Here is a 26,927-nt window from a genome sequence, read left to right as displayed (position 1 = left end):
CCCCCTCGTGTTTCCCTTAAACTTCTGCCCCCTAACTCTCAAATCATGTTCTCTCGTTTGAATCTCCCCTACTCTCAATGGAAACAGCCTGTTCACGTCAATTCTATCTATCCCTCTCAAAATTTTAAATACCTCGATCAAATCTCCCCTCAACCTTCTACGCTCCAATGAATAGAGACCGTGTCCCTGTACCCCTGGGTCCCTCTGTTCTACAACACTCCCCATGGTCCCTGGCTTCCCTGTCAAGTAGACAGCTAGGACACAACATTCAGGATTGACCCAGGCTGATGTTGTCAATAGTCATTGCCTGCTAGGTGTGCTATTCTAATTAAGGGCTAATTATTACATTGCATAATAAGGATTATGTGTGAAGTGATTCTCATTGGAAGGTCAAACTTTAAAGCAGAGTACAAGTACAAAAGTACAAAATTCTTCGCAGAGCGGAAGGCCAAAGCATCCTTGGGACCAGATCCATAGAGCCTTCAACATTGCCCCTCAAGTCAGGAGTTTGGGGCTCCATTAGTCAGGGGATTGAGTTCAAGAGTCTTGAGGTAATGTTGTAGCTCTCTAAAACTCTGGTTAGAGCACACTTGTGTTCAGTTCTGGTCATCTCATTATGGGAAGGATGTGGAGGCTTTAGAGAGGGTGCAGAGGAGAGTTTCCAGGGTGCTGCCTGGATTAGAGAGCTTGTTTATGACAAAGGGTTGAATGAGCTATGGCTTTTCCCTTTGATCAGAAGGACAATGAGAGGTGACAATAAAATTGTACAAAATAATAAGAGGTATAGATCGAGTGGGCAATCAGAGACTTTTTCTCAGGTTTCGAATGGCTAATACAAGGGTGCGTAATTTTAAGTTGATTGGAGCAAAATATAAGGGGATGTCAGAGGTGGGTGTTTACACAGAGAGTGGTGGGTGTGTGGAACACCCTGGCCGGAGAGGTGGTCCAGGCAGGTACATTAGGGACATTTAAGAGATTCTTAGAAAGGCACACGGATGGAAGAAAAATGGAAGGCTATGTGGGAGGGATGGGTTAGATTGATCTCGGTGTACATTAAAAGGACAGTACAATGTTGGGGGGGGGGGGGTCTCTCAAATTCTAACCCTAAGTCCCTGTTTTGAAAGGTGGAAATGGGTAAGACCAGCCAACAGGGCTCTGGTGAAGCTGTATGGAGCAATCCTCGGTACAGTAGATTACAGAAACATTGATGAACTCCGACCATACTCTCGGCTTCAGAGGACGATGGAGATAGGAGGTCATTGACGGTCTATATGCTACTTGGGAGCAAAAGGCTGGAACCAAAATAAAACCAGCATTGTGAGCCACCATTGTGATATACTGTTCTGTGTTCTATCTCGTAGCCTGCACTCTGCCAAACGTGGTGCATTGGGGCGGCAGTTAGCACATGGCTGTAAGATTGGGGTTCAATTCCTGTCGCTGCCTGTAAGGAGTTTATACGCTCTCCCTGTGACCACGTAGGTTTCCTCCCACATTCATGAAATGTATGATTAGGATTAGTGAGTTGTGGGCATGCTATGTTGGCGCCGGAAGTGTGGCGACATTTGATGGCTGTCCCAGCAAAATTCTTGCTGATTTGTTATAAATTGTTTTTTGTTTATGTGACAAATAAAGCTAATATTTGAGATCTTTTAATTTCACTTGTGATAGAGAGTGGACGTGTACCAAGGCGAGTGGCTGCCCGCTATTGAAACTTGGGACGCTCCAGCCCCTGTATATGGAAGCTGGGGTGTATGGAGTGCCCGAGCAGAGAGGTGGCACCCCTGCTGAAGGCAGCATTCTGGGGCAGCTCATTCACCTTTGGTCCCCACCCAACATTTAACTCTCACCCATGGCTCCGAGCAGCTGTTTCCACGCAACGGTGGCCACACCCTGGTGCACTGCTTTGACAGACGAGCTAAACCAGATGAGGTAGCAGGGTAGACCTCATATCCCAGTGAGGTAGGGACACGCCTTTCCTAGCATGCAAACTCAGCTCCTGCAGACTGGGCAGATCAGTGAGACCGAACGGCCAAGGAGGTGGCTCTGCAACGCTCCACGGAGAGCGAAGGACATGGTCAGGCACAGAACTAATCGTGTTCATCTAAGGGAGACCCCAGTTTTGACAACGGCTTGTACTACTCGACCCAGACTTCCAGGGTTCACAGAGTGGAACTGCCCCAGTGCAACACCAGTTCCACTTTTAAAAAATGCTCCGTTTTCTTATGCTCGATGGATGTGTTGGACAACTGACACGTGGAAGCTGGCCGTCTGTGCAGTTCAAAGTTGTCCATGGTGTTTCTTTGTGTTGTGGCTGCCTGTGGGGGAAGCCAAATCTCGGGATTGTGTACTTTGAACTTTGAACCTAGAGCGAGGCAATCCCTCAGAAGACCTTTCAGTGCCAAAGAAAGGGAAGGGACTCAGCAGAAAATTGTGTAATAGAGATGCAAAAGGGAACAGTGAATGAACAATGCATTGATTATTTGACGAACAATTGCTCGTTGGCTGGAGGAGGAAGTCACTGCTGCCGACTAATGCAAAATCTCTCAAAGATCATCTGTTTCATTACAGTAGGATCACACATGATCCAGGGCTTGCTGCTGATTACAGCCCGGCTGGCATTAAACTCACTGACAAAACGAAATGTACATCTTGTGTATTTACAGATGACCTTTAACATTATCTGGTTTTTGGAAATTCTGGTCTGTTTTGATCGGGCGGCACAGTATTGTAGCAGTTAGTGCAAACTCTCTACAGCAGTAGCAATCACCTATCCAGGTTCGATTCTTGCCACCGTCTGTAAGGAGTATGTATATTTTCCCCATAACCACGTGTGTTTCCCCCAGGTGCCCTGGTTCTCTCCCAGAATCCAGAGATTCACGGCTTACTTATTTAGAGATACAGTGCAGAATAGACCCTTAAGTCCCTTTGAGCCATGCTGTCCAAAAATCTCCAATTTCACCCTAACCGTAGCACCCAGCTAACAGCTTAATTGGTCACGTGGCTGTGGGGTGCCATGGTAACGAAGGTAGCAATTAGCATAATGATATTATATCTCGATGCATTGAAGTTTGGAGTTGAATTCCGGCATCCTCTGTACGCAAATCTGTGTATTCCTTCCCATGTGCATGTGGGTTTCCTCCGGGTTGTCCAATTTCACAGTCCAAAGACGTACCAGTTAGGACGTCAATTGGTCATTGTAAGTTGTCCTGTGATTGGGTTAGGGGTAAATGGGTGGGTTGCTGGTGGCACAGCTGGGAGGGCTGGAAGGGCCTGTTTCATGCTGTACCTCAGTAAATAAATGGTCAGCACAGGCCTGTTGTGCTGGTGGGACCTGTTACAGGGCTGTGTGGTCCAGTAGCTTCATTGATAAAAACAACTTTTCATCTGGCATCAACTCCATTCAGGGTGGGAGAAAACCCCCAGTCCAGCACTGAGATCCCATGATGTTCTATTCATTGATAGATAGATTAGCTTTATTTGTCACATGTGCATTGAAACTGTACAGCTTTGCCTCAAATCATATCAGCAAGGGGCAATTTACTACTACCAATTAACCTACAGGTCTGCTTGTCTTTGGGGAGTGGGAAGAAACTGGGGCAAGTGGGGGAGAAGTTCAAGATGTGAGGTTATGTTGTAGCTCTACAAAACTCTGGTTAGACCACGCTTAGGTATTGTGTTCACTTCTGGTTTTGGAAGGTCATGTTTTCAAATCTTATTGAATTTTTTGAAGAGGTTACTAGGAAAGTTGACGAGGGTAAAGCAGCGGATGTTGTCTATATGAACTTCAGTAAGGCCTTTGACAAGGTTCCACACGGAAGGTTCAATCTTTAGGTATTAATATTGAAGTAGTAAAATGGATTCAACAGTGGCTGTTTGGGAGATGCCAGAGAGTAGTGGTGGATAACTGTTTGTCAGGTTGGAGGCCGGTGACTTGTGGTGTGCCTCAGGGATCTGTACTGGGTCCAATGTTGTTTGTCATATACTGTACATTAATGATCTGGTTGATGGGGTGGTAAATTGGATTAGTACGTATGCAGATGATACTAAGATAGGTGGCGTTGTGGATAATGAAGTAGGTTTTCAAAGCTTGCAGACAGATTTAGGCCAGTTAGAAGAGTGGGCTGAAAGATGGCAAATGGAGTTTAATGCTGATAAGTGTGAGGTGCTACATTTTGGTGGGACTAATCAAAATAGGACATGCATGGTAAATGATAAGGCATTGAGGAATGCAGTGGAACAGAGTGATCTAGGAATAATGGTGCATAGTTCCCTGAAGGTAGAATCTCATGTGGATAGGGTGGTAAAGAAAGCTTTTGGTATGCTGGCCTTTATAAATCAGAGCATTGAGTATAGGAGTTGGGATGTAATGGTAAAATTGCATAAGGCATTGGTGAGGCCAAATTTGGAGTATTGTGTACAGTTCTGGTCATCGAATTATAGGAAAGATGTCAACAAAATAGAGAGAGTACAGAGGAGATTTACTAGAATGTTTCCAGGGGACTTGATAGAGGTATTTAAAATTATGAGGGGGATAGATCGAGTTGACATGGATAGGCTTTTTCCATTGAGGGTAGGGGAGATTCAAACAAGAGGACATGAGTTGAGAGCTAAGGAGCAAAAGTTTAGGGGTAACACGAGGGGGAACTTCTTTACTCAGAGAGTGGTAGCTGTGTGGAACGAGCTTCCAGTAGAAGTGGTAGAGGCTGGTTCGATTTTGTCATTTAAAAAAAATTGGATAGGTATGTGTACAGCAAAGGAATGGAAGGTTATGGGCTGAGTGCAGGTAGGTGAGAGTAAGCATTCGGCATGGACTAGGAGGGCCAAAATGGCCTGTTTCTGTGCTGTAGTTGTTATATGGTTGTCTCTTTATAGGAAGAATGTGGATGCTTTAGAGAGGGCGCAGAGGAGATTTATCTGGATGAGAGAGCATGTCTTATGAGGGTAGGTTGAGCCAGTGAGGGCTTTACTCTTTGGACAGGAGGAGGAGGAGGACGAGAGGTGACTTGATAGAGGTGTATAAGATGATAAGAGGCATTGATTGAGTAAATGACAGTGTCTATTTCCCAGGGTAAAAATTGCTAAAATGACAAGGTATCATTTTAAGTTCATTTGGAGGAAAGTATAGGGGGATGCCAGCAGTAGGTTTTTTTTACAGAGAGTGGTGGGTGTGTGGAATATGTTGCCAGGGTTGTGGTGGAGGCGGATACATTAGGAACATTTTAAAAACTCTTAGATAGGCATATGGATGAAAGAAAAATGGAGGGTTACATTAATCCTGCAGTAGGTTGAAGGGCCAGTACCACATTGTGGGCTGAAGGGCCTGTACTGCTTTATGCTAGGACAGTAGAGATGTCGGGCAGGATAGTTGAATGATTATCTTGCAGGATTTGGGAAGTCGGAGACTTTCAGTGTCCCTCTCGACAACAACTGTGAGACGTGCATCCAGCTGCAGCTTCTAACAAACCACATTAAGGAGTCGGAGCTGGAACTGGATAAACTCCAGATCATTTGGGAGGCTGAAAGGGTGAAAATTGAACATATCGAGAGATAGTTACACCCAAGGTGCAGGAAACTGGGTGACAGATAGGAAGGGAAAACAGGTTAATAAGCTGGTGCAGAGTACCCCTGTGGCCATCCCCCGTACCTTACCTGTACATCACTTTGGATGCAGTCAGGTGGGGGGTGGGGGTGGAGGAATGACCTAATAGAGGAAAGTCACAGTGATTGGGTCTCTGCTCTGTGACTCAGAAGGGATGGGGTGAGAAGAGGCATGCTGTGATGATAGGGGGTTCGTTAGTTAGGGGAATGGACAAGAATGTCAGGAATGTTCTGTGGGCAAGATCAAGATTCCCAGATGGTATGTTGCCTCCTGGGTGCTAAAGTCTGGGATATCTCAGACTGAGTCCTCAGCATTCTTAAGTGGGAGGGTGAACAGCCAGGAGTTGTGGTCCATGTAGATACCAATGACATGGGTAGGAGGAGTGATGACGTTCTGTATAGGGAGTTCAGGGAGTTAGGTGCTAAGTTAAAGGGCAGCACCTGCAAAGTTGTGATCTCAGGATTGCAATCTGTGCCATATGCTAGTGAGGCCAGAACTAGCAAGATTATACAGTTCAACATGTGGCAAGAAGGTTCTTAATGTTGCCTGATGGGGTTTTTAAACGAGAGTTGCTGGGGATGGGAACCAGAGTGCCAGAGCAGTTAGTGGAGAGGTTGAGGAGGTAAGTGTTGGTAGGACCTCAGAAAGTTAGGAATCAAAAGGTCGAGCATGATGCGACTCATGTCCTCAGCTGTGTATACTTCAATGCAAGACGTTTTACAGGAAAAACATGATGGTAGCTGGTTTACAAACAGAGGCAATATGTTGTGAAGGGAGGCTGTTGATGGTGTGAAATTATGGTCAGCAGGATGAATTGCAACATAAAAAGCAAACAAAATCAAAAAGGGTGAATACAGGATTGTTGTATCTGAATGTACGCAGTATATGGAATAAGGTAGATGAATTTGTAGCACAGTTGCAGATTGACGGGTATGATGTTGTAGGAAGCACGGAATCATGTCTGAAATACAATTATCCCTGGGAGCTTAATGTCCAAGGATACACAGTGTATCGAAAGGACAGGCAGGAAGGCAGAGGGGGCGGTGTTGCTCTGTTTGTAAAGAATGAAATCAAATCATGAGAAGGAGCTGACATAGGGTTGGACGGTGTTGATTCATTGTGAATAGAGCTAAGGAACTGCGAGGGTAAATAGACTCTGATGGGAGTTGTATACAGACCCCCAAACAGTAGTAATGTTGTGGTCTACAAATTCAAACGGGAGAGGGTAAATGCATGCCGAAAGGGCAATGTTATAATAGTCATGGTGCCTTCAATATGCAAGTAGATTTGGAAAATCAGGTTGGTGCTACATTCCAGGAGGGAAAATTTCTGGAATGCCTACAAGGTGGCTTTTTAGAGCACAGCTTGTAGCTGAGCCCACTGAGGGATCAGTTATTCTGCATTGGGTGTTGTGCAATGAGCCAGCATTGATTAGAGAGCTTAAGGTAAAAGAACCCTCAGGGAATGTAATCATAATATGATCAAATTTCACCCTGAAGTTTGAGGAGAAGCTAAAGTCAGATGTATCAGCATTACAGATGTATCAGTATTAAAGGGAATTACAGAGTCATGTGAGAGAACCAGAATTGATTGGAAAAGAACACTGGCAGGGATGACAGCAGAGCAGCAATGGCTGGAATTTCTGGAGTATTTGGAAGGCTCAGGATACATACATCCCAAAGAGGAAGAATTATTCTAAAGACAAGATGACACTGAGGTTAACATGAGAAGTCAAAACTAGCATGAAAGCCAAAGAGAGGGAATGTAATAGAGCAAAAATTAATGGGAAGTTAGAGGACTGAGAAGCTTTTAAAAACCAACAGAAGGCAACTAAAATGTTATTAAGATGGAATACAAAAGTAAGACAGCTACTAATATTAAAGAAAATACCAAAAGTTTCTTCAGATATATGAAGTGTAAAAGTAAGGTGAGAGTGGATAGCAGACCGCTGGGAAACAATGCGGGAGAGGTAGTAACGGGGACAAGAAAAGGCAGAGAACTGAATAAGTATTTTGCATCAGTCTTCACTGTGGAAGACAGTAGCATTATTGTGAAAGTTCCATGTGTCAGGGGTCACATAGTGCATGAAGTTGCCATTACTAGAGAGAAGGTTCTTGGAAAACTGAAAAGTCTAAAGGTAGAGAAGTCCCCTGGACCAGATGATATATACAACAGGGCTCCAAAGGAGCTGGCTGAAGAGATTCTAATGATCTTTCAAGAATCACTAGATTCTGGAATAGTTCCGGAAGACTGGAAAATTGCAGATGTCAGGAAGGGACAGAGGCAGAAGATAGGAAACTATAGGCCAATTAGCCTGACCTTGGTGCTTGGGAAGATGTTGGAGTTCATTATCAAGGATGAGGTCTCAGGTTACTTGGAGGCACATGATAAGATAAGCTGTAGTCAGCATGGTTTCCTCAAGGGAAAATCTTGCCTGACAAACCTATTGGAAATCTTGGAAGAAATAACAAGCAGGATAGACTTAGGAGAATCAGTTGATGTTGTGTACTGGGATTTTCAGAAGGCCTTTGACAAGGTGCCACATGAGGCTGTTAGCTATGAGCCCATGATATTACAGGAAGGATTCTAGCATGGATAAAGCATGGCTGATTGGCAGGAGGCAAAGAGTCGGAATAAAGGGAGTCTTTTCTGGTTGGCTGCTTGTGACTAGTGGTGTTCCACAGGGGTCTGTGTTAGGACCGATTTGTTTTAGATTATATGTCAATGATTTGCATGATGGAATTGATAGTTTTGTTGCAAAGTTTGCAGACGATATGAATATAGGTGGAGGGACAGGTAGCTTTGAGGAAATAGAGAGACTACAAAAGGACTTAGACATTAGGAGAATAGGCAAAGAAATGGTAGATAGTGTTGGGAAGTGTATGGTCATGCACTTTGGTAGAAGAAATGAAGGGGTAGATGATTTTCTAAATGGAGAGAAAATACAGAAATCTGAGGTGCAAAGGGACTTGGAAGTCCTTGTGTAGGATTCCTTAAAGTTTAATTTGCAGTTTGAGTCTATAGTGAGGAAGGCAAGTGTGATGTTAGCATTCGGTTGGTTCAAAGGAGACTGGTGAAAATGATTCCAGGATTGAATGGTTTATCATTTGAATGGCTCTGGGTCTGTATTCACTTGAATTCAGATGAATGTGGTGTGACCTCACTGAAACCTATTGAATGGTGAAAGACCTTGATACAGTGGATATGGAGAGGAAGTTTCCTATGATGAGAGAGTCTAAGACCAGAGAACACAGTCTCAAAATAGAAGGGCACCCTTTTAGAATGGAGATGAGGAGGAATTTCTTTAGCCAGAGAGTGGTGAACCTTTGGAATTCTTTGCCACAGGCGGCTGTGGAGGCCAAGTTGTTAATTACAGTCAAGGCAGAAGTTGATAGATTCTTAATTGGTCAAGGCATGAAGGGATATGGCTGATGGCAGGAGATTGGGGCTTAGTGGAAAATTTGATCAGTGGAGCAGATTCAATTTTCTAAATGGCCTAATTCTGCTCCTATATCTTATAGTCTTATGTTCTCTGTTCAACATCCCATTCTCAAAACAAAATGAACTGACGCAAGTCGTCACCTTTCACCCTTACAAAATGCCAGGTAGCCAGGATATCTAGATATTCTCAAAACCTTTATTCAGATTTTACATTCAACCATTGACAGGATTGAGCATTGATTAACTAAATAAAATACACACCAGCACAAAGTACAACAGAGGTGATATCGAGATCAGTGCAGACATTTTGGGTTAACAGCTCAAAAATCCAATCGGAAGCTTACATCTTGGCCTAGGGTCAGTTTAATGAAGGTTCGGCGCTTTTAAAAACCTGGTTTCCTGCATAACTGAGCCCATTCTTGCCCGCTGTCTTTTTCAGGGACACTAAACATCATTCCTTGGTAACCACAGATAAGTCTCTGACCCAGCTAAATTACAATTCCTTTTAATCTGCTCAGTATCCATTCAAACTTTCTAACAGAATATTCACTACTCAGAGCAATGCAACCTTTCCCACTTCAAGCTCAAGGATTAAGGGTGAAAGGTGAAATGTGCAGGGAACGTAAGGGAATCTTCTTCACTCAGAGGATGGTGAGAGTGTGGAATAAGTTGCCAGTGGAAGTGGAGGAAGCACGTTAGATTTAAGAGAAATTTGGATAGATTCATGAGTGAGAGGTGTATGGAGAGCTATGGGCCAGTCGCAGGTCGTGGGACTAGGTAGAATAATAGTTCAGCACAGATTAGGTGGGCCAAAGGGCCTGTTCGATACTGTAGTGCTGGGAGCACTAAAGTAGCAAGCTGAACCCTCCCAGAAAGTGGCCACGCAAAATGGTGAAGAAGGCATTCAGCAGGCTAGCACCCTGAGTATGAGCCAGTGTTGCAGCTGTGTGAAACTCTTTGCGTGCAGCCAGTTGTGAGCATGTGAAGAGGACACTGACATCTTCATGGCTCACGCAGTCTATACCACTTATGAGCAAGGTCTCTGTTTATCAGAGCAGGCAACAGCCATGCCTCATCAGTGCTTACATATCCAACGCAAACTGCCTTGACAGACAGACTTTCTGAGGAATGGGAATTAGTTGGAAATTCGTTATTTGTCCAGGCCGCTAACCAAAACTGGCAAACAGAATTCCATCTCGGAATCCTTAAAATCGTTAGAAGCCCTTTGAGCAGGCCCCTTGACTAGTTATTCTGATTTCAGCCCGCTGCCTGGATAGCTGTTTACAGAATGTGACCACCTTTGCATGAAGTACACCAATGCCCTTCACATGCAAACTGATGAACTCTGATCACAGGCCCTTCTCCTTGAGGGCTTACTGCTTCTCCTAAAGGTCCACAACTTAGAGTTCTTAGACCTGGCTCCTTTATCTTCTCTCCTCCAAGGGCAATAGCTCCAGAGTCCCTATTCCTAAATTAATGCCTCACCTTGACCCTAAGTATTTTTCTAGCACCCTACACCCAATCACATCAGCCTCTTCCTCTGCTGGACCTAGATGCCACTTCTTCTATATTGTCCCTCACCTCCCATCTTGGACCATCATGCCTTGCCAGTTACTTGTTCCTGCCTTCCCCCCCCCACCCCACCCCTTTGCTTAAACACTACAGCATTGTAAAATCTGACTGGAAAATCAGAGGCATAGCTTGGCCTTTAACATGTTAGAAATTTGTCAACAAAAAGATACTGTAAATACTCAGCTGGTCAGGCAGCACTTGCCGATGGGAAACAGAGTTAATGCAGCAGGGTGAAGATCAGTTCCACATGTGAAATGTGTCTGGTTTGCTGAGTATTTCAAATTTATATTCATTTTATTCCCGATTCTGTTCACACAACCAAGCTAATTGTGCACTCCCTCATGTCTGTGGGCTCTGTCTCTTATTTTCACACTCATACCCTCTTTCATGGTCACTCCCACTCTCTCACACTCCCCTTCTCTCTTGTACACTCCCTCCCTCACACACACACCCTCCCTCTCTCTTTCACACACACATTTGTATCACACACACACACACACTCCCTCTTTCTTGCTGTCTTTCTCTCTCTCTCTCTCTCTCACAGAAATGTTTGCATCTTGAGCTAGAGTCTGAAATAAACAGTTTCTCCAAAGGAAGGATTTTTGCTCTGAATGCAGATGGGAGAATCTGGCTTAAATCAAGATCCACATCACAACTATGAGGCCCAGTGACAACTTGGCAGACAAGTTCCCTAATAAACATCTGCAGAGTGTGACCTCGAATCCATATGTGACAGTAAAAGGCAGCATCTTCTCACACTCAGTCAGAACTGCCAGTAAATGAGAACCTCCATGCCACATTTCTGTTTATCTATATTTTGTTTACGTGAGGATAAGAAGCAAAGTCCCTCCAGGCAGAGATCCACTTTCTTCCACACATTAACCACCCACCCACTTCACCAACTCAAGACCAAAATGAAAGGCGCGGCTCACTGTTCCTAATGGCTAACACTCTGGCTACTCTGTGTCCTTTGGTGATATGGACCAATACCTAGATCTGAATTCACTCTTCCCACTGAACCAGGGCGTTGAACTGCACAGATATGACGAGAGGTCCCCCCTACAGAAGCCAATCAGGCAGCAATCAGGCCTCGTACCCAGCTTTATACTCCAATATTGACCACCACCGCCCACCCAACTCCCCCCGCCTTCCATTAGCCCATGCACACGTGAAGACATTTCCAAACCCAGCACTCCCATTGCGAAGGAGAATGTCAAGAGTTCAGGGTGGGATTGGCCTCCTTGTTGGTGATATACAACGTATTGTAGTGTTCAAATTAATGTCACACTGTAATGCATCAAAATAGAAGAAAGAAACACGTCAAAAACAGAAGAGAAAACGCAAAGAACTTTGGATCCAAGCCCACGTGCACAACGGCTAAGAAAGGGTCAGTCCTGGGATCCACACATTATTCAAGTACAAATCATAAATTAGCTAAGTATACACACAAGAAATATGTAGAGCATTGAAAATCTGCTCAGCTACACTCTCCAGTATCAGATCCTTCAAGCTGGATACTGCTTTTAAGTACCATGTTAAACAAAATGAGCATAAAAATCCAACAAGTCAGTTTTCTACAACCGACTTTAACATTAAAATTTACAACAAAAATTTACATAATAATCTTAATCCACGATAAATTACCAAACTGTGCTTGAGATCTCTGATGAGGCTGGGCTAAAGAATTGTTTGCTGTTGTTCTACACTTTGTACTTCCAAATTCCCCTCAAAGGAAGCACACAATCTGACAGGGAAGGCCAGGGTCGATGAGTTCGTATAAGAGTGAATAAAAACTTTGTTTCAATGGAAGATTGAACAAGAGTTGCAACCTGCCAGATTTCAGATGTTTGTCCTTCCCTGTCCCAAATATTTATTGTCATCAGAGCTCACTTTTGAGGGTGGTTGGGTGTTTCTGAGTATCGACCACACTGATGAAGTCACAGGTGGTCCACTTCAGGTAAAGACAGTGGGTGCCCTGCGCTGGGGGATTATCCCAAAGAATCAACATTTTTGTGTTTCACTTTCCTTTGCCCTAGACTGCAGAAGCCCAGGTCTAAATTTGGGAGTCCTGGTCGGCCTGCAGCAGCTCTGTACGATACGGAACTGCAAATGAGGAGAACTTTGTGTCTGCTATTCCTGCACTGAATCTTTGGTTGTGAAAATCTTGAGTGGGTGGATGGCACTGCCTTGTCTTTGAGCGACTTTCTTTGCACGTTGAATGATGAAATGTTGAAATATAATAATACAAAAATAAACTTCCAGAATAGATTCAACAATGCAAAGTCAAATATATCTAAAAATCACAAAATACTGGGGCCACTGTACAGCACCACAGTAATATCAGAAGATGGGCAATGACGGGCATAGTGGATGCCAGGCCACAATGAACAGCAATAGGCCTCCAAAGCCTGGCGCAATGGAACCAATTCCTGTCAATGAATGTTTGGGAGGACATTCAGGCTGCAGAGAGGTGCTGGGAGACATGTGTTGGAATATCTCCAGGAATGAAGGATTTAAACTGCAAGGTTCACCCTTGAGAAAATGGGATTTGATGGAAGCACAAAAGACTGACCAAGATGTGGAAGAGAGGGAAACTGTTCCCATTGGTGGACATTTCAGGGAGGAGTGGAAAAGGTTTTAAATTTTGACCAAGGGCACATGAGGATTTTTTTTCATCCGACAGTTGTGATTCACTGCTTGTAGGAAAACCACAGCCTTTAAAATAAAACTGGATACATGCTTGAGAGAGAATAATCTGTACTATAGTGAGAAAAGAGTGGAAGAATGGAACTAGCTAGGAGCTAGCATGGTGTCAATGAATGGTCTTTAGTGCCATCTCTTTGATTCAATAAAAACAATCACTGTACAACTATGCACAGCATAAAGGTAACATTTGATTATTCTGGGAGCTTATTATGTGGTATAATAAAGGATGTATAATTTGGGATGTATGATTAAGGTACAGACTAGATGGGCTGAAGGGCCTAGTTCTGCACTACACTTTTCTATGACTCTACGTACTGAAGGCATAGTGGTAGATGAACCACATATTGAGCAACATTTACCCCTTGTGACTGCCTGACTGCCAGCTCAGGGCAAAATTCCAGGGAGCTTGAGCTACTGCTGTTGTGGACATAGTGGGCCAGAGCACACAGACAAGGAAGACTATCAAAACGTGATCTTGATCAGCTGGGAACATAGGCTAAAAATAACAGATACAGACAAGTGTGAGGAGTTGCACTTCAGAAGGACAAGTAAGGATGGGAATTACACAGTGAATGGCGGGTCTCTGAGAAGTACTGTAGAACAAAGAGGACCACACAGAGCCAACATTTCTGTATCCAGAAAATGCAGACCCATAATTCCCTGAAAAATGGCTTCACAAGTAGATAGTCACAATGAGAGCTTTTAGTACATTGGTCTTCCGAAATCAGGGCAATGTGTACAGGAGTTGGGATGTTATGTTGAAGTTGTGCAAGAACTTGGTGAGGCAGAATGTGGAGTATTGTGTGCACAACTACAGGAAAGACATCAATAAAATTGAATGAGTGCAGAAAAAATTTGGAAGAGTGTTGTTGGGTCTTGAGTACCTGCCTTACAGGGAGAGGATGAAAGGGTTCCCTGGAGCATGGGAGAATGAGGGGAGATCTTATAGAGCAGGAGTTTCCAACCTGGGGTCCATGGGCCAGTCAGGTAACAGTAGGGGTCCATGGCATAAAAAAAAAGATTGGGAACCCCTGTTATAGAGGTAGACAAAATGATGAGAGGGTGAATACTTGCAGCTGTTGTCCCTTCGGGTTGTGTATGACTAGAACTAGAGGTTAAAGGTTGGGGTGAAAGGTGAAACATTCATAAGGAGAATCTGAGAAGCAACTTCTTCAGAGCCTGATGTGAGTGTAGAATGAGCTGCCAGTGGAAGTGGCAGATGGAGGTTCAATTGCAATATTTAAGAGGAGCTTGGATGGGTACGTGGAGTGATATGGTCCAGATGCAGGTAGATGGCATGAGGAAGATGGTTATATTAGCACTATATTAGATGGCCCAAAGAACCTGATACTGTGCTGCAGTACCCTATGACTCTGTCAATGAACTAGATCTTGCTCGAGAGTGAGCTAAGTGCATTGTAACATGGTTGATAGTAATCTTTAGGATTTCCGGGAGTTTACTCCCCTCTCCCCTATGTCGAATCCCAAGCTTTTCATGACAGACCCACAGAAGGGCATTCAGATTTGGGATTGTACACCCGACTAGTTCAGGAAGAAGGCAATCTTTTTACAATAAAAAAAACTACAGAAAGCTCTTGTCCATTTAAACAGAATTAAGATTTAAACCAGACTCTTTCTGATCACGTGGACTTGTAGAACATTTTCGTCTCGGTCTAGTCAAACAGCAGAATTCGTAATTAGAAACTTCCTTTGCAATCCATACAGTCTGGAAAAAGGCAACTAGTGATACTGGATTTATTTTGGGTCAGGTGTGGGGAGGGTTTGGGGTTCAGTGGGTGGGAAAACGGGGTGTCAGTTGCTACACAATGGAACCATCACGGTGCTGTGCTGGAATCATAACTGGGACAGCCCCCATTCGGTTCAGACTCGGAGCGGCTACCTTGTACGATGGAGTCAAGGATGGGCTCTGAGCTGAGGGGCGCTCGAGCTCATCTGTGGCCAGTCGGTCGTAGTGGGACTTGTAAGGCGCCATGTTGGAGGGAGACATTGAGCCTAGAGACGAACGCTGGGAGTCCACTGTGTAACTGCGGGCTGTGGAAACCCGGCTCTTTGGGGGAGGAACATCTTCCCTGTTAAAACAGAAAACAAAATGCTATCAGAGAATCTTAAACACTCATCAGTTCTGCATGAACTTAGCACTTCAAAAGAGACACTTCACAGAGCTGACAGTAAACTTCCGAAGAATAGTTGGTTAGGAGTTGCCTGGGAGACACACTTTTGGAATTACTTCAGATTCTGATTCCGATTCAGATTTATTCATTGAAACATACAGCGAAGTGTGTCATCAGCATTAACAACCAACACACCTAAGGATGTCCTGGGGCAGCTTGCAAGTGGCGCTACGCATTCCAGCACCAGTGTATCACACTCACATTTCTCAGCGTAACACACCCTCATTCCTCAGCATAACCACACAGAACAGAGGAAGCAACAAAACAAGGCCCTTTCCTCACTCCCAGCCATCAACACATATGGACTGTCCTCCACTTCTCGGACAGGCCTTCAATATCCAGTATTTAGCCAACGGGCTTTGACTTATGGACTTCCATAGGACCATAAGATATAAGAGCAGAATTAGGCCATTTTTCCCATTGAGTCTGCTTCACAATTTCATCACGGTCAATCCATTTTCCTCTTGGCCCCAATCTCTTGCTTTCTCCCTGTATCCCTTCATGTCCTGACTAATCAAGAATACATCAACCTCTGTCTTAAATATGCCCAGTGACTTGGCCTCCATAACTGCCTGTAATTCATCCTCATCTCCATTCTAAATTAACGTCCTTCTATTCTGAGGCTTATAGTCCTAGATTCCCTCACCATAGGAAACATCCTCTCCACACTCACTCTATTGAGGACTTTCAACATTCGATAGGCTTTAATGAGATCACCGCTCATTCTTCTGAATTCCAGTGAGTAGAGGCCCAGAGCCAACAAATGCCTCTCATATGGCAAGCCTTTCAATCCCAGAGTAATTTTTGTAAACCTCCTGTGAGAGATCTCCAATGTCAGCACGTCCTTTCTTAGATAAGTAACCCAAAACAGTTCACAGTTCTCCTAGTGAGGCCTCACCTGTGCCTCAATATCACTTCCTTGCTTTTATATTCTAGTCCTCTGGAAAAAATGCTAACGTCTTATTTTCCTTCATCACTGCCGACTCAACATGCAAATTAACCTATACAAGGACACACCCCATATTTTTGAATTTTCTCTCTATTAAGACTGGCTGATTGATCAGTATCAATCTATGGACCGGCTGATGAAGGGACCCTGAACTCCAGACTCATTGACTGACCGGTCCTTGAGCCTTCTGCTTATGCGGCCATCAGACCCAGCCCAATATCCATGTATGTCCTTTGTCACTGGCCTTCGAGCACAGAGGCCTAGATTTCTGATGTCCTCCAGAATATTAAAAAACAAATAAATCTGAGCCACAATCTCAACAGAGGACGCAGCTTGACCAGGGTTCCGTGGTCCTACAAAAATTATTCATGGAATAATTATCAATCGGCTGCCAGTCAAGGTGGTACTATGGCATCCATTGAGACAGTGGCTCAGAATGAGTTGTTTGTTGTAGATTTTTAGGGATGTTCTTGGGGTTAGAGACGGAAGTTAGGTGTCAGGTTAGGATTTAGGGACAAGTATCTTGGGGTGTTAGCTGGTGCCTAGGCTTTCGAAGACCAGTGACATGGACATGTGACAAAGGACATTGGTTGACACAAATGTCGGGCCATCAGTGAAGGAGGAGGGAAATCAGAGGGAGGTCATTGTCGTGGGAGGAGAAAGGAAGGGGTAAGAGGGATGCCAGAATGAGGAATGGAGAAAGAAAGGAGGGTGGGAAAGATTACCAGGAATTAGAGAAACCCGTATGCAGTTACCGTATTTCGAAAGGCTGCTCCTTCTCATAAGTAGTCTTCTTCTTCTTCCGAAGGCAGAACCAGACGACAAAGGCAATCAACAGCAAAGCGAGCAAAACTCCAATAATGGCTCCCGCTATCTTCCCACCGTTGTTTGAGGCTGAATGGGAGAGGGAAGTAACGATGAGCCATTTTTACTACATATTACAAGAGTCAGTATTATATGCAGAGTGGATGCCAGTTTTTCCACTTTCATGTAATGCACTGCCCCAATCCCACGGGGAGGGAAAAGGCCAGTGACCATCTCGTCAACTGCTTTGTCTTGCTGGAGCACAATACTCTGCATTCTGTTAATGCTTTCCCCCTGTAATACCTCAGTGCTCTGACGTAGTGAATTGATCTGTGCGGATAGCACGAGAAACAAAAGTTTCTCAGTCTACCTTGGCATATGTGACAATAATTAAACTAATTTCAGAAATCAAACCTGTTGTCACTGACATACCATGAAATTCATTGTTCTGCAGCAGCAGTACATTATAATAGTATTTTACAATAAGGAATATACTGTATAACACCAAACAGGACAGCACAATGCAGGCCCATTGGCTCACAAAGTTGTTCTGACTTTTTAACATACCCTAAGCTCATGGTACTGCAGAAATTATATCAACGCTTTATAGTAGTGTCGACCTCAGTGCAGTTTCTGCCACTGTCTGTAAGGAGTTTGTACATTCTCCCTGTGGCTGCGTGAGTTTCCTCCAGGTGCTCAGGTTTCCTCCCACAGTCAAAGACATAGCAGTTGGGAGGTTAATTGATGGTCATTGTACATCGTCCCGTGAATAGGCTAAGGTTAAATCGGGGGATTGCTGGGCCAGAACGGCATTTATCTCAATAAATAAGTAACAAAATAATGGTCTATCTATAACTCTTCCTTGTTACATAGCCCCCCATTTTTCAATTATCCATGATGTAGTGTATTTAATATTTCAGTAATATTTGAGTAATATTGTAAATACATTGTTTGATTAAGCATTCTTTGTTGTTTGCATAATTCAACACGGATTATATGTAAGATGTATGTGAAACACAATCATCATTATTCTACCACATCATATGTGAGTGCCTCATTAAAGAAATTCTGAGTATATCCATTTCCTGACCAAGTTTTTCTTCTGATTCATTACAAAACATAACACTGGCAATGAGGTAATTTTGAAATGAATCCGAGACAACTATCTACTCGTTGAAGCACAGCACATTTTTATTTAAAATGGGAGGACCGGAGGGAGGGAGGGAGAGATTTGAGTTAAAAAGAAAAGAGAGAAAATGGACAAATTCACGCATTCATAAACAGTGAGTACCAGGTGATAATAATAATCTTAAAAAAGCAGAAATAGCTGGCAATGTCGAAAAGATAGACACATTTGAACAGATAACTAGATGATGTATATTGAATGAATTGAGCAGTATTTTGAAACAAATGAAATAGCTAATGAAGAGCATGTGCCAGTGTTACTGAATGCAATAGGTGGAAAAACATTCAGTTTGCTTAGAAATTTGATTGCTCTAACCCAGGGGTCGGCAACGTTTACCACGGGGAGCCGCAGCACAGAGATCAAAGAGTCGCATGCGGCTCCGGAGCCGCGGGTTGCCGACCCCTGCTCTAACCAAACCAGCAGAAATGAGCCTTGCTGATATTGTGAACATACTGCAGGAGCATTTAAAACCAAAACTATTGTTGATTACAGAACATCTTAGGTTTCATAGGTTTCATACGTGGAATCAAAAGGAAATGGGGTCTATTTCAGCTTACATGACTGAGTTGAGGAGATTGCCTGAGCATTGTCAGTTCAATGGCAGGCTTAATGATGCACTGAGATTGCTTAGTTTGTGGAATCTTACAAGAAAGCATTCAAAAGTGGTTCCTAATTGAAGCACAACTCAGTTGAAATTGCTGTAACAATGAAAACCACAGAGAAAGACAAAAAATGAGTTGCAGTTGGGAATGTAAGTGAGCGTGTACAAATTTGCAATGTCTAAACAGAGCCAAACAAATTGTGATACCCTTGTGGCAGGCACTCACATACACAAGACCAATGCAAATTTAAAGGTGAAACTTGCAGAAAATGCAACAAAGTAGGACTCATGCTAACAGCATACTGGACAGACAAAAATAAATGGACTGCACAGGGAAGAGAAAAAGATAAAAAGTCAAATTGCAGTTTCAAAAAGCTGTTGATGAAAAATCTGATAATGATGAGAGTGACACAGGAGTGAATAGCCTTGAGATTTACAGTGTGAAAGCTAACAAGAGACAAGAATATGGCTTACACTAGACGCAAACTGCAAATTAATAAAAACAGAATTTGACACTGACTCAGCTGTTACAGTCTTTCCACAAAATGAAATTGAAAGGCATTTCAAAAATACTGAACTGAAGACTGCAGATATCCAACTAAGGAATTACATTGGAGAAAATATAACTCCCATGGGAATGACTTACATAACAATGAAATACAACAACCAAAAAGCCACATTTGGTACAAACAGGAGGGCCAGCATTGGGGGCGAGGGGGGCTGTGATTGGCTGAGCCAACTACAACCAGATTGGAGTTCCTCCACTATTGGCATGTCATGTATTCTGCAATTGAGTCAGCTGAAAGCAAATTAAGAAACGTACTGGATGATGCCACAGTAGTGCTCAAGAAAGGCATTGGAAAAATTAACCAAGTCAAAGGTTCAAAGGATAAAATAGTGTTAAATGCAAATGCCACATCCAAGTCTTTCAATGCCTATCCAGTTCTTTATACAGTCCACGATAAGTAGCCAGTGAATTCCATGAAGGCTGAACAAATTCTTTCCAAGGCTGAGTGAGCCCATGGGCAAAGCCAGTGGTCGCAGCAGCCAAGAAGAATGGGTCTGTCAGGTGATTTTAAGGTTGCCATCAACCCAGTACTGAATTCGCTCAATACATTCTGTTCAGGATAGAGTTTATCTTTGCAAATATTTATGGGTGGAAAGACTTCAGCAAAGTGGATGTAGCAGAGGCCCAGCTACACATGGAGATTAAAGTATAGTCCAGTGTTTCTCACCTTAAACATTCACAAATGGCGTTATCACTATATTAGGCTTATTTCTGGAGTAGCATCTGCACCTGCACTCCAGCAGACGCCAAAGGACTAGGTTCTGCAAGACTGCCCAGACACTCACTATTACCTGGATGGCATCATTGTTGCTAGTAAGTATGACAAGGAACTTCTCCAAAATCTCAAGATCATATTAAAAAGATGAGAAGATGATGAGTTCAGAGCATGATGCAACAAGTGTGAATTATTTAAACCAAGCATCACTTACTGTTGATGCACAAAGATTACATAAGCATGCTGAAGGTAGTGGATGTCTCAAGGCTAAATAATGTGTCACAGTTGCAGTTCTTTTTAGAATTTGTCCATTATTATAACAGGTTCCTGCCAAACCAGCCACTGTGCTTCACACCTTGAACTCATTACTATAGATCAGTAAGATCAGGAAGACTTTGGTCAAAGCGGTGTGAAGTAGCTTTTTAATGACAGGAAATGGTGAGTCAGACATTGTACTCACGCATTATGATCCACATTGTCCAGTGAAGCTTGCCTGTGATGCCTTGCCTTATGGTGCAGAAATGTCACAAGTTATGAGTGAGGGAAGTGAATGCCTCAACACCTTTGTATCATGACCTCTTACCGCTGCAGAGAAAAATTACGCACAGGCTGACAGAGAGGCCTTGAGTCTGGTATGGGGTGTAAATGCTTCATGCAGTACCTGCATGGAAGAGAGTTTACCCCTCTTTACTGATCATCAGCCACAAATGTCCATTTTCAATCCACAGAAGGGTGTTCCACTAACAGCAACAGCACAAATGCAGAGATGAGCTCTGTTTCTTACTTTCACCCTGTCAAATTTCAAGTTGAACTCAATCATACTGTGATCACTGCCTGGGTCCCTTGTTTCTTGGAGGACACAATTACAAGATCAGATTCAAGCATATGATGAATCATGGAAATGTGAATGGGATTGTCCCACTTATCTCTGTGTAAAGAGGGTTTCTTCTTTTTTGTTAACTAGCAGGAATGCTAATTTACTGATAACGAGAATGGTATTCCTTTGTAAACCAAATGGGGATTAATGTTCTTTCTTCTGAGTCTGTAAGCTTTTGTTGACGGGCTTTTGGGCAGATCGGCGCAAGGGGGTCGAGAGAGAGGACGCAATGCTCTAAGCTGGGCGAGGATCAGACCCCAAAGGGGGGTCCGAGGCCGGGAGATTCTCCGAGGAGAGGGGGGGGAATGAAGCTAGATGTGCTTGGTTGACCCCTCGGAGGGTCCTGAGCTGTTTGGAGAGTCCGAGGAGTTCGGAGGGTCCTGAGCTGCGAGTCGAGGAGTTCGGAGGGGATCGAATGGTGGCCAGAAGACTTCAGTAATTGAGCTCCAACGGTTGTGCACGAAGTGGTTTGGACTTTGATAAGTTTGGCGCCTTTTCTTTAATTTTCTCTTCATATATACTGTATCGTTATTAATCACTTAGTTATAGTAACCTTTATAAATTGTACTCATTTAATCGCATATGGTGTACGGTCTGTTTTTGGGTGAGGCGGGGACATCACACAGCATCCACACCAGCTGATTACCCAGTTTGGCGGGGCTGAAGGCTGCTCCCCCTAGACCAGAATGAGCTGAGCGAGCCTGAGGCGACCCAGGGGGTTACATCTGGAAAAGGAGGTACAGGTTTCCCTCACTATCTGAAGGTAGAGCGTTCCTATGAAACTGTCCGTAAGCCAAAATAGCGTAAAGTGAAGAAGCAAATACCATTAATTTATATGGGAAAAATTTTTAAGCGTTCCCAGACCCAAAAAATAACCTACCAAATCAAACCAAATAACACATAAAACCTAGAATAAAATTAACATATAGTAAAAGCAGGAAGGATACGATAAATACACAGCTATATAAAGTAGAAATAATGTATGCACAGTGTAGTTTCACTTACTAGAATGGGGATGATGGAGCCAAAACCGATTTCTGGGAAAAAAATCGGCATGTCCACGCATGTGCACACAACTGCCCTGCCAAGGCTTCACGGTCATGGTAGTCTTTCTCGGGGTAAACACAAGTTTAAAGTGGGTGCCTTTTTTTGTAAAAGCAAAAACCCTCTTTCGGTTAGCGAAAACAGGTAATCATGTAAATCTTTCGTAAAAGCAAAGTTGCGTAAAGCAAGTGTTCAGAAAGCGGGGGACACCTATGGAAAAATTTACAGAACGACACTCATCTTGATGTATTCTCCCAAATACAAAATGAAAGTCCCTCTATTATGGCAGAAGTGATCCAAAGAGAAACCAGAAAAGACCCCACACTGTCCCAGGTCCACATGGCAACCCAAAAAGGCTGGCATGTGCAGCAGAAATGTCAGTTCCCTCATTTTTACCAGTGCTGGGATGAACTTGCCCTTGACAGGATTTGTCCTTTGCTGCGAGCTGAAGTGTTGGAGGGGCTACACACCAGGTACCTAGGTGTGGTCAAAATGAAAGCGTTGGCACGAAGCTTTGTCTGGTGACCTGGGATAGATCAGCAGATCCAGCAGCTCAGTACGCACTGTTCAGGATTCCAACATGTCCAGTGGATGCCAAGATCACTGTCTCCGTATCCCTAGGAATGGCCTGCATTGCTCTAGCAGAGCATTCATGTGGATTTTGCCAGACCATTCATAGGCACAAGTGTCTTGGTAGCAGTGGATGCAGCTACAACGTGACCAGAACTGTTCCCAGCAGCTTCCATCACAACCTTGCACAGTGTTGATGTGTTGGGAAGCCTCTTCTCAAGGACTGGTGTTCCAGAACAGTTAGTGAGTGACAATGCAGAGCAAACTGTGAATTTTATTCCTGAAATGAATGGAATAGGACAGATTACATCTGCACTGTACTACACCGCTCTGATGGCTTGGTGGCAAGGTTCTTCCAGAGTCTGAAGTAGCCAGCGCAAGAACACACTCCACTGACACTGAAACAGAAGCTCGCCAACTTCCTCCTTGCACGCAACAATGCTGCGCAGACCACAACTCAGCAGTTATGCTGCTCCTGGGTTTCCCCTTGCACTCGTGCTTGGGTTTTCTCAAACCCAATGCAACACAAACAGCTGAGACAAACTGAGAGCTCCTCAGACAAGGAGATTTGATGTTTCATTCCTGGACAAGCAGTCTTGACGAGGGACTACACAAGTGATCAAAAGTGAGTACTTGTAAAGATTAAGGACAGAGATGGACCACTCCCCTACCCAGTGGAAAATGCATCTGACATCGTCTGGAGGTGATACGTCGATCAGTTGAGGAGAGCAGTCAACTGTCGGAGAAGAAAGGAGTCCAGAGCTGTCAGAAACACTTCTTGTAGTCCCAGAGTCAACTCCTACAACCACCACGGAGGAGGCCCCAGAACCTGAGATTGTTTCACAGCCACAAGGCACACCTGCCAAGCAGAGTGAACACCTTGTGGGAAAGATGTTATCCCAAAAGAATAAGAGATTCTCCACAGCTATTAAATCTTCAGGCCTGAATAGGACAACTTAAAATTTGATATGCTGTGGATGTCTGGTTGATAATTACATTATATGGTATAATTAAGATGCATTGTATATTTAGTTGGGATTTATAATTAAGCAGGGAGGAGTGTTTACTAATATTTCAGTAATATTTGAGTGATATTGCAAATATATTGTCTGATTAAGTCTTCTTTATTTGTTTACATAATTCATTATATGTAAGTAATGGATGAATGGCATATGTCATTACACCACCACTTCATATGTGCACGCCTCACTAATGGAAAATGAAGTAGACCTATTTCCCAGCTCCTGTGTCTTTCTTTTAAATAGTTTCTGGGTTACATAACACATGTGTCTATCTAAGACCTCACACTCAGCATGTCAGGCAGCATCTATAGAAACGGAAAAGCAGTCGCCATTTCAGGCTGAGACCCTTCTTCAGGAATGGGAAAGACATCAGAATAAGAAGGTGACAGTGGGTGGGCGGGGGGTGTAGGGGAAGGAGACTAGCTGGAAGGTGATAGCTGAAGCCAGGTGTGTGGGAGAGGTCAAGGATGGAGAAGGAATCTGATTGGGGAGCTCATTAATGTCTCAAATGTATCTGCCTTTACCACCATCCTTGGTCACATGTTCCACGATCCCAACTTCTCTATGTAAAAAACCTACCCTTATAATTTCCTCTCAACACACAAAAGTTATGCCCCCTTATGTTAGTCAGTTCTGCCCTGGGAAAAGTCTCAGGCTGTTGATATGTGCCTCTTACCATCTTGTACACCTACCCCTTTAACTTATCTTCATAATGCATGCTTCTAATCCAAGCAATCCCCTGGTAAATCTCCTCTGCACCCCCTCTTAAAGTTACCACATCCTTCCCATAATGCAGCAACCAGAATTGAATATAATATTCCGTGTGGTCTAACTTGAGCTCCAACATTACCTTGCCACTCTTGAACTCAATTCTCCAACTACTGAAGGACAACACTCCCTAACCACCCTATCTATCAACTACTGCTGTAATTTTGTGGGATCTAAGGATGTGAACACAAAGATCCCTCTGTCTCTCCACACAGTTAAGAATCCTGCCATTAACTCTGCATTCTGCCTTCAAATTCAACCCCAGGGCTGAGACCCTTCATCGGGACTGATATTCTTCATTGCTGTTCCCATAACGTTATGTTTTGGCCTGTTAGGGTTGCGTGTTCTGATCTGAATGCCCAAAAACTGGAGGACTGGAGGACCACTCTTAGTCTGGCCTCTGCTCTTTAATTTTTTTGACATGGTAACCCTACAAACAGTATCAATACCGATGAGTCCGTAAGACCATAAGACACAAGAGCAGAATTAGGCCATTTGGCCCATCGAGTCTGCTCTGCCAATTCAATCATGGCAGATCATATCTCCTTCTCAACCCCATTTCCCAGCCTTCTCCCCGTACCCATGTCCAATCAAGAACCTATCAATCTCTGCCTTAACTATACCCAGTGACCTGGCCTCCACAGCTGGATGTGCCAAAAAACTCCACAAATTCACTACCCTCTGGCTAAAGGAATTTCTCTACATCTTTGTATTTGGAGAGGTATAATATGATTAGGAATAGTCAGCACGGCTTTGTCAAGGGCAGGTCGTGCATTACGAGCCTGATTGAATTTTTTGAGGATGTGACTAAACACATTGATGAAGGTAGAGCAGTAGATGTAGTATATATGGATTTCAGCAAGGCATTTGACAAGGTACCCCATGCAAGGCTTATTGAGAAAGTAAGGAGGCATGAGATTCAATGGGACATTGCTTTTTGGATCGAGAACTGGCTTGCCCACAGAAAGCAGAGAGTGGTTGTAGACGGGTCATAGTCTGCATGGAGGTTGGTCACCAGTGGAGTGCTTCAGGGATCTGTTCTGGGACCCTTACTCTTTGTGAATTTTATAAATGACCTGGATAAGGAAGTGGAGGGATGGCTTAGTAAATTTGCTGATGACACTAAAGTTGGAGGTGTTGTGGATAGTGTGGAGGGCTGTCAGAGGTTACAGCGGGACATTGATAGGATGCAAAATTGGGCTGAGAAGTGGCAAATGGAGTTCAACCCAGATAAGTGTGAAGTGGTTCATTTTGGTAGGTCAAATTTGATGGCAGAATATAATGGTAAGACTCTTGGCAGTGTGGAGGATCAGAGGTATCATGGGGTCTGAGTCCATAGGACGCTCAAAGCAGCTGCGCAGGTTGACTCTGTGGTTAAGAAGGCATACGGTGTATTGGCCTTCATCAATCATGGAATTGAATTTAGGAGCCAAGAGGTACTGTTGCAACTATACAGGACCATGGTCAGATCCCACTTGGAGTACTGTGCTCAGTTCTGGTCACCTCACTACAGGAAGGATGTGGAAGCCATAGAAAGGGTACAAAGGAGATTTACAAGGATGTTGCCTGGATTGGTGAGCATGTCTTATAAGGATAGGTTAAGTGAATTCGGCTTTTTCTCCTCGGAGTGACAGAGGATGAGAGGTGACCTGATAGAGGAGTGTAAGATGTTGAGAGGCGTTGATCGTGGGGATAGTCAGAGGCTTTTTCCCAGGGCTGAAATGGTTGCCACATGAGGACACAGGTTTAAGGTACTGGGGAGTAGGTACAGAGGAGATATCAGGGGTAAGTTTTTTACACAGAGAGTGGTGAGTGCGTGGAATGGGCTGCCAGCAAAAGTGGTGGAGGCGGATACAATAGGATCTTTTAAGAGACATTTGGATAAGTACATGGAGCTTAGTAAAGTAGATGGCTATAGGTAAGCCTAGTAATTCCTAAGGTAGGGACATGTTCAGCACAACTTTGTGGGCCGAAGGGCCTGTAATATGCTGTAGGTTTTCTATGTTTCTATGTTTTGAATGGACACTCCTCTATCCTGAGGCTGTGCCCTCTTGTCCTACACGCTCCCACTATCTTTTCCACATCTACCCTGTCTAGACCTTTCAACATTCGAAAGGTTTCAATGAGAACTTTCCTCATCCTTCTAAATTCCAGTGAGAACATACTCAGAGCCAGCAAATGTTCCTTGTATTATAACCCTTTCATTCCTAGAATCATCCCTGTGAACCACCTCTGGACCCTCTCCAATGCCAGCACCTTTTCTAAGATGGGGCCCCCAAAACTGCTCAAAATACTCAAGTTGAGACCTCACTCG

The 26,927-nt window shown here is 43.8% G+C and overlaps 2 protein-coding genes across 4 annotated transcripts in view; one reads left to right on the top strand and one right to left on the bottom strand.

The window, feature by feature from the left end:
* The window catches only part of cxadr (CXADR Ig-like cell adhesion molecule), a 104,066-nt gene that overhangs the window by 10,104 nt on the left and 67,035 nt on the right, over window positions 1-26,927 (bottom strand). The window contains exons 6-7 of one of the 2 annotated variants that reach the window (XM_059968989.1): window positions 17,214-17,352; window positions 15,218-15,407 (exon numbers count right to left, since the gene is read on the bottom strand). In XM_059968989.1, coding sequence (XP_059824972.1) covers window positions 15,218-15,407; window positions 17,214-17,352 — 329 coding nt within the window. Of the gene's footprint in view, window positions 1-9,216; window positions 15,408-17,213; window positions 17,353-26,927 lie in introns of those variants that run through there. The other variant, XM_059968988.1, reaches the window with a different exon arrangement.
* Window positions 1-26,927, top strand: part of c4h21orf91 (chromosome 4 C21orf91 homolog) — a 137,529-nt gene that overhangs the window by 97,914 nt on the left and 12,688 nt on the right. The gene's annotated exons all lie outside the window — the stretch shown is intronic.

This window comes from Hypanus sabinus, chromosome 4 (assembly GCF_030144855.1).
Source record: "Hypanus sabinus isolate sHypSab1 chromosome 4, sHypSab1.hap1, whole genome shotgun sequence".
Classification (NCBI taxonomy): Eukaryota; Metazoa; Chordata; class Chondrichthyes; order Myliobatiformes; family Dasyatidae; genus Hypanus; species Hypanus sabinus.
The sequence above is the reverse complement of the archived record's forward strand: the minus strand, read 5'-3'. Positions and strand labels throughout refer to the sequence as shown.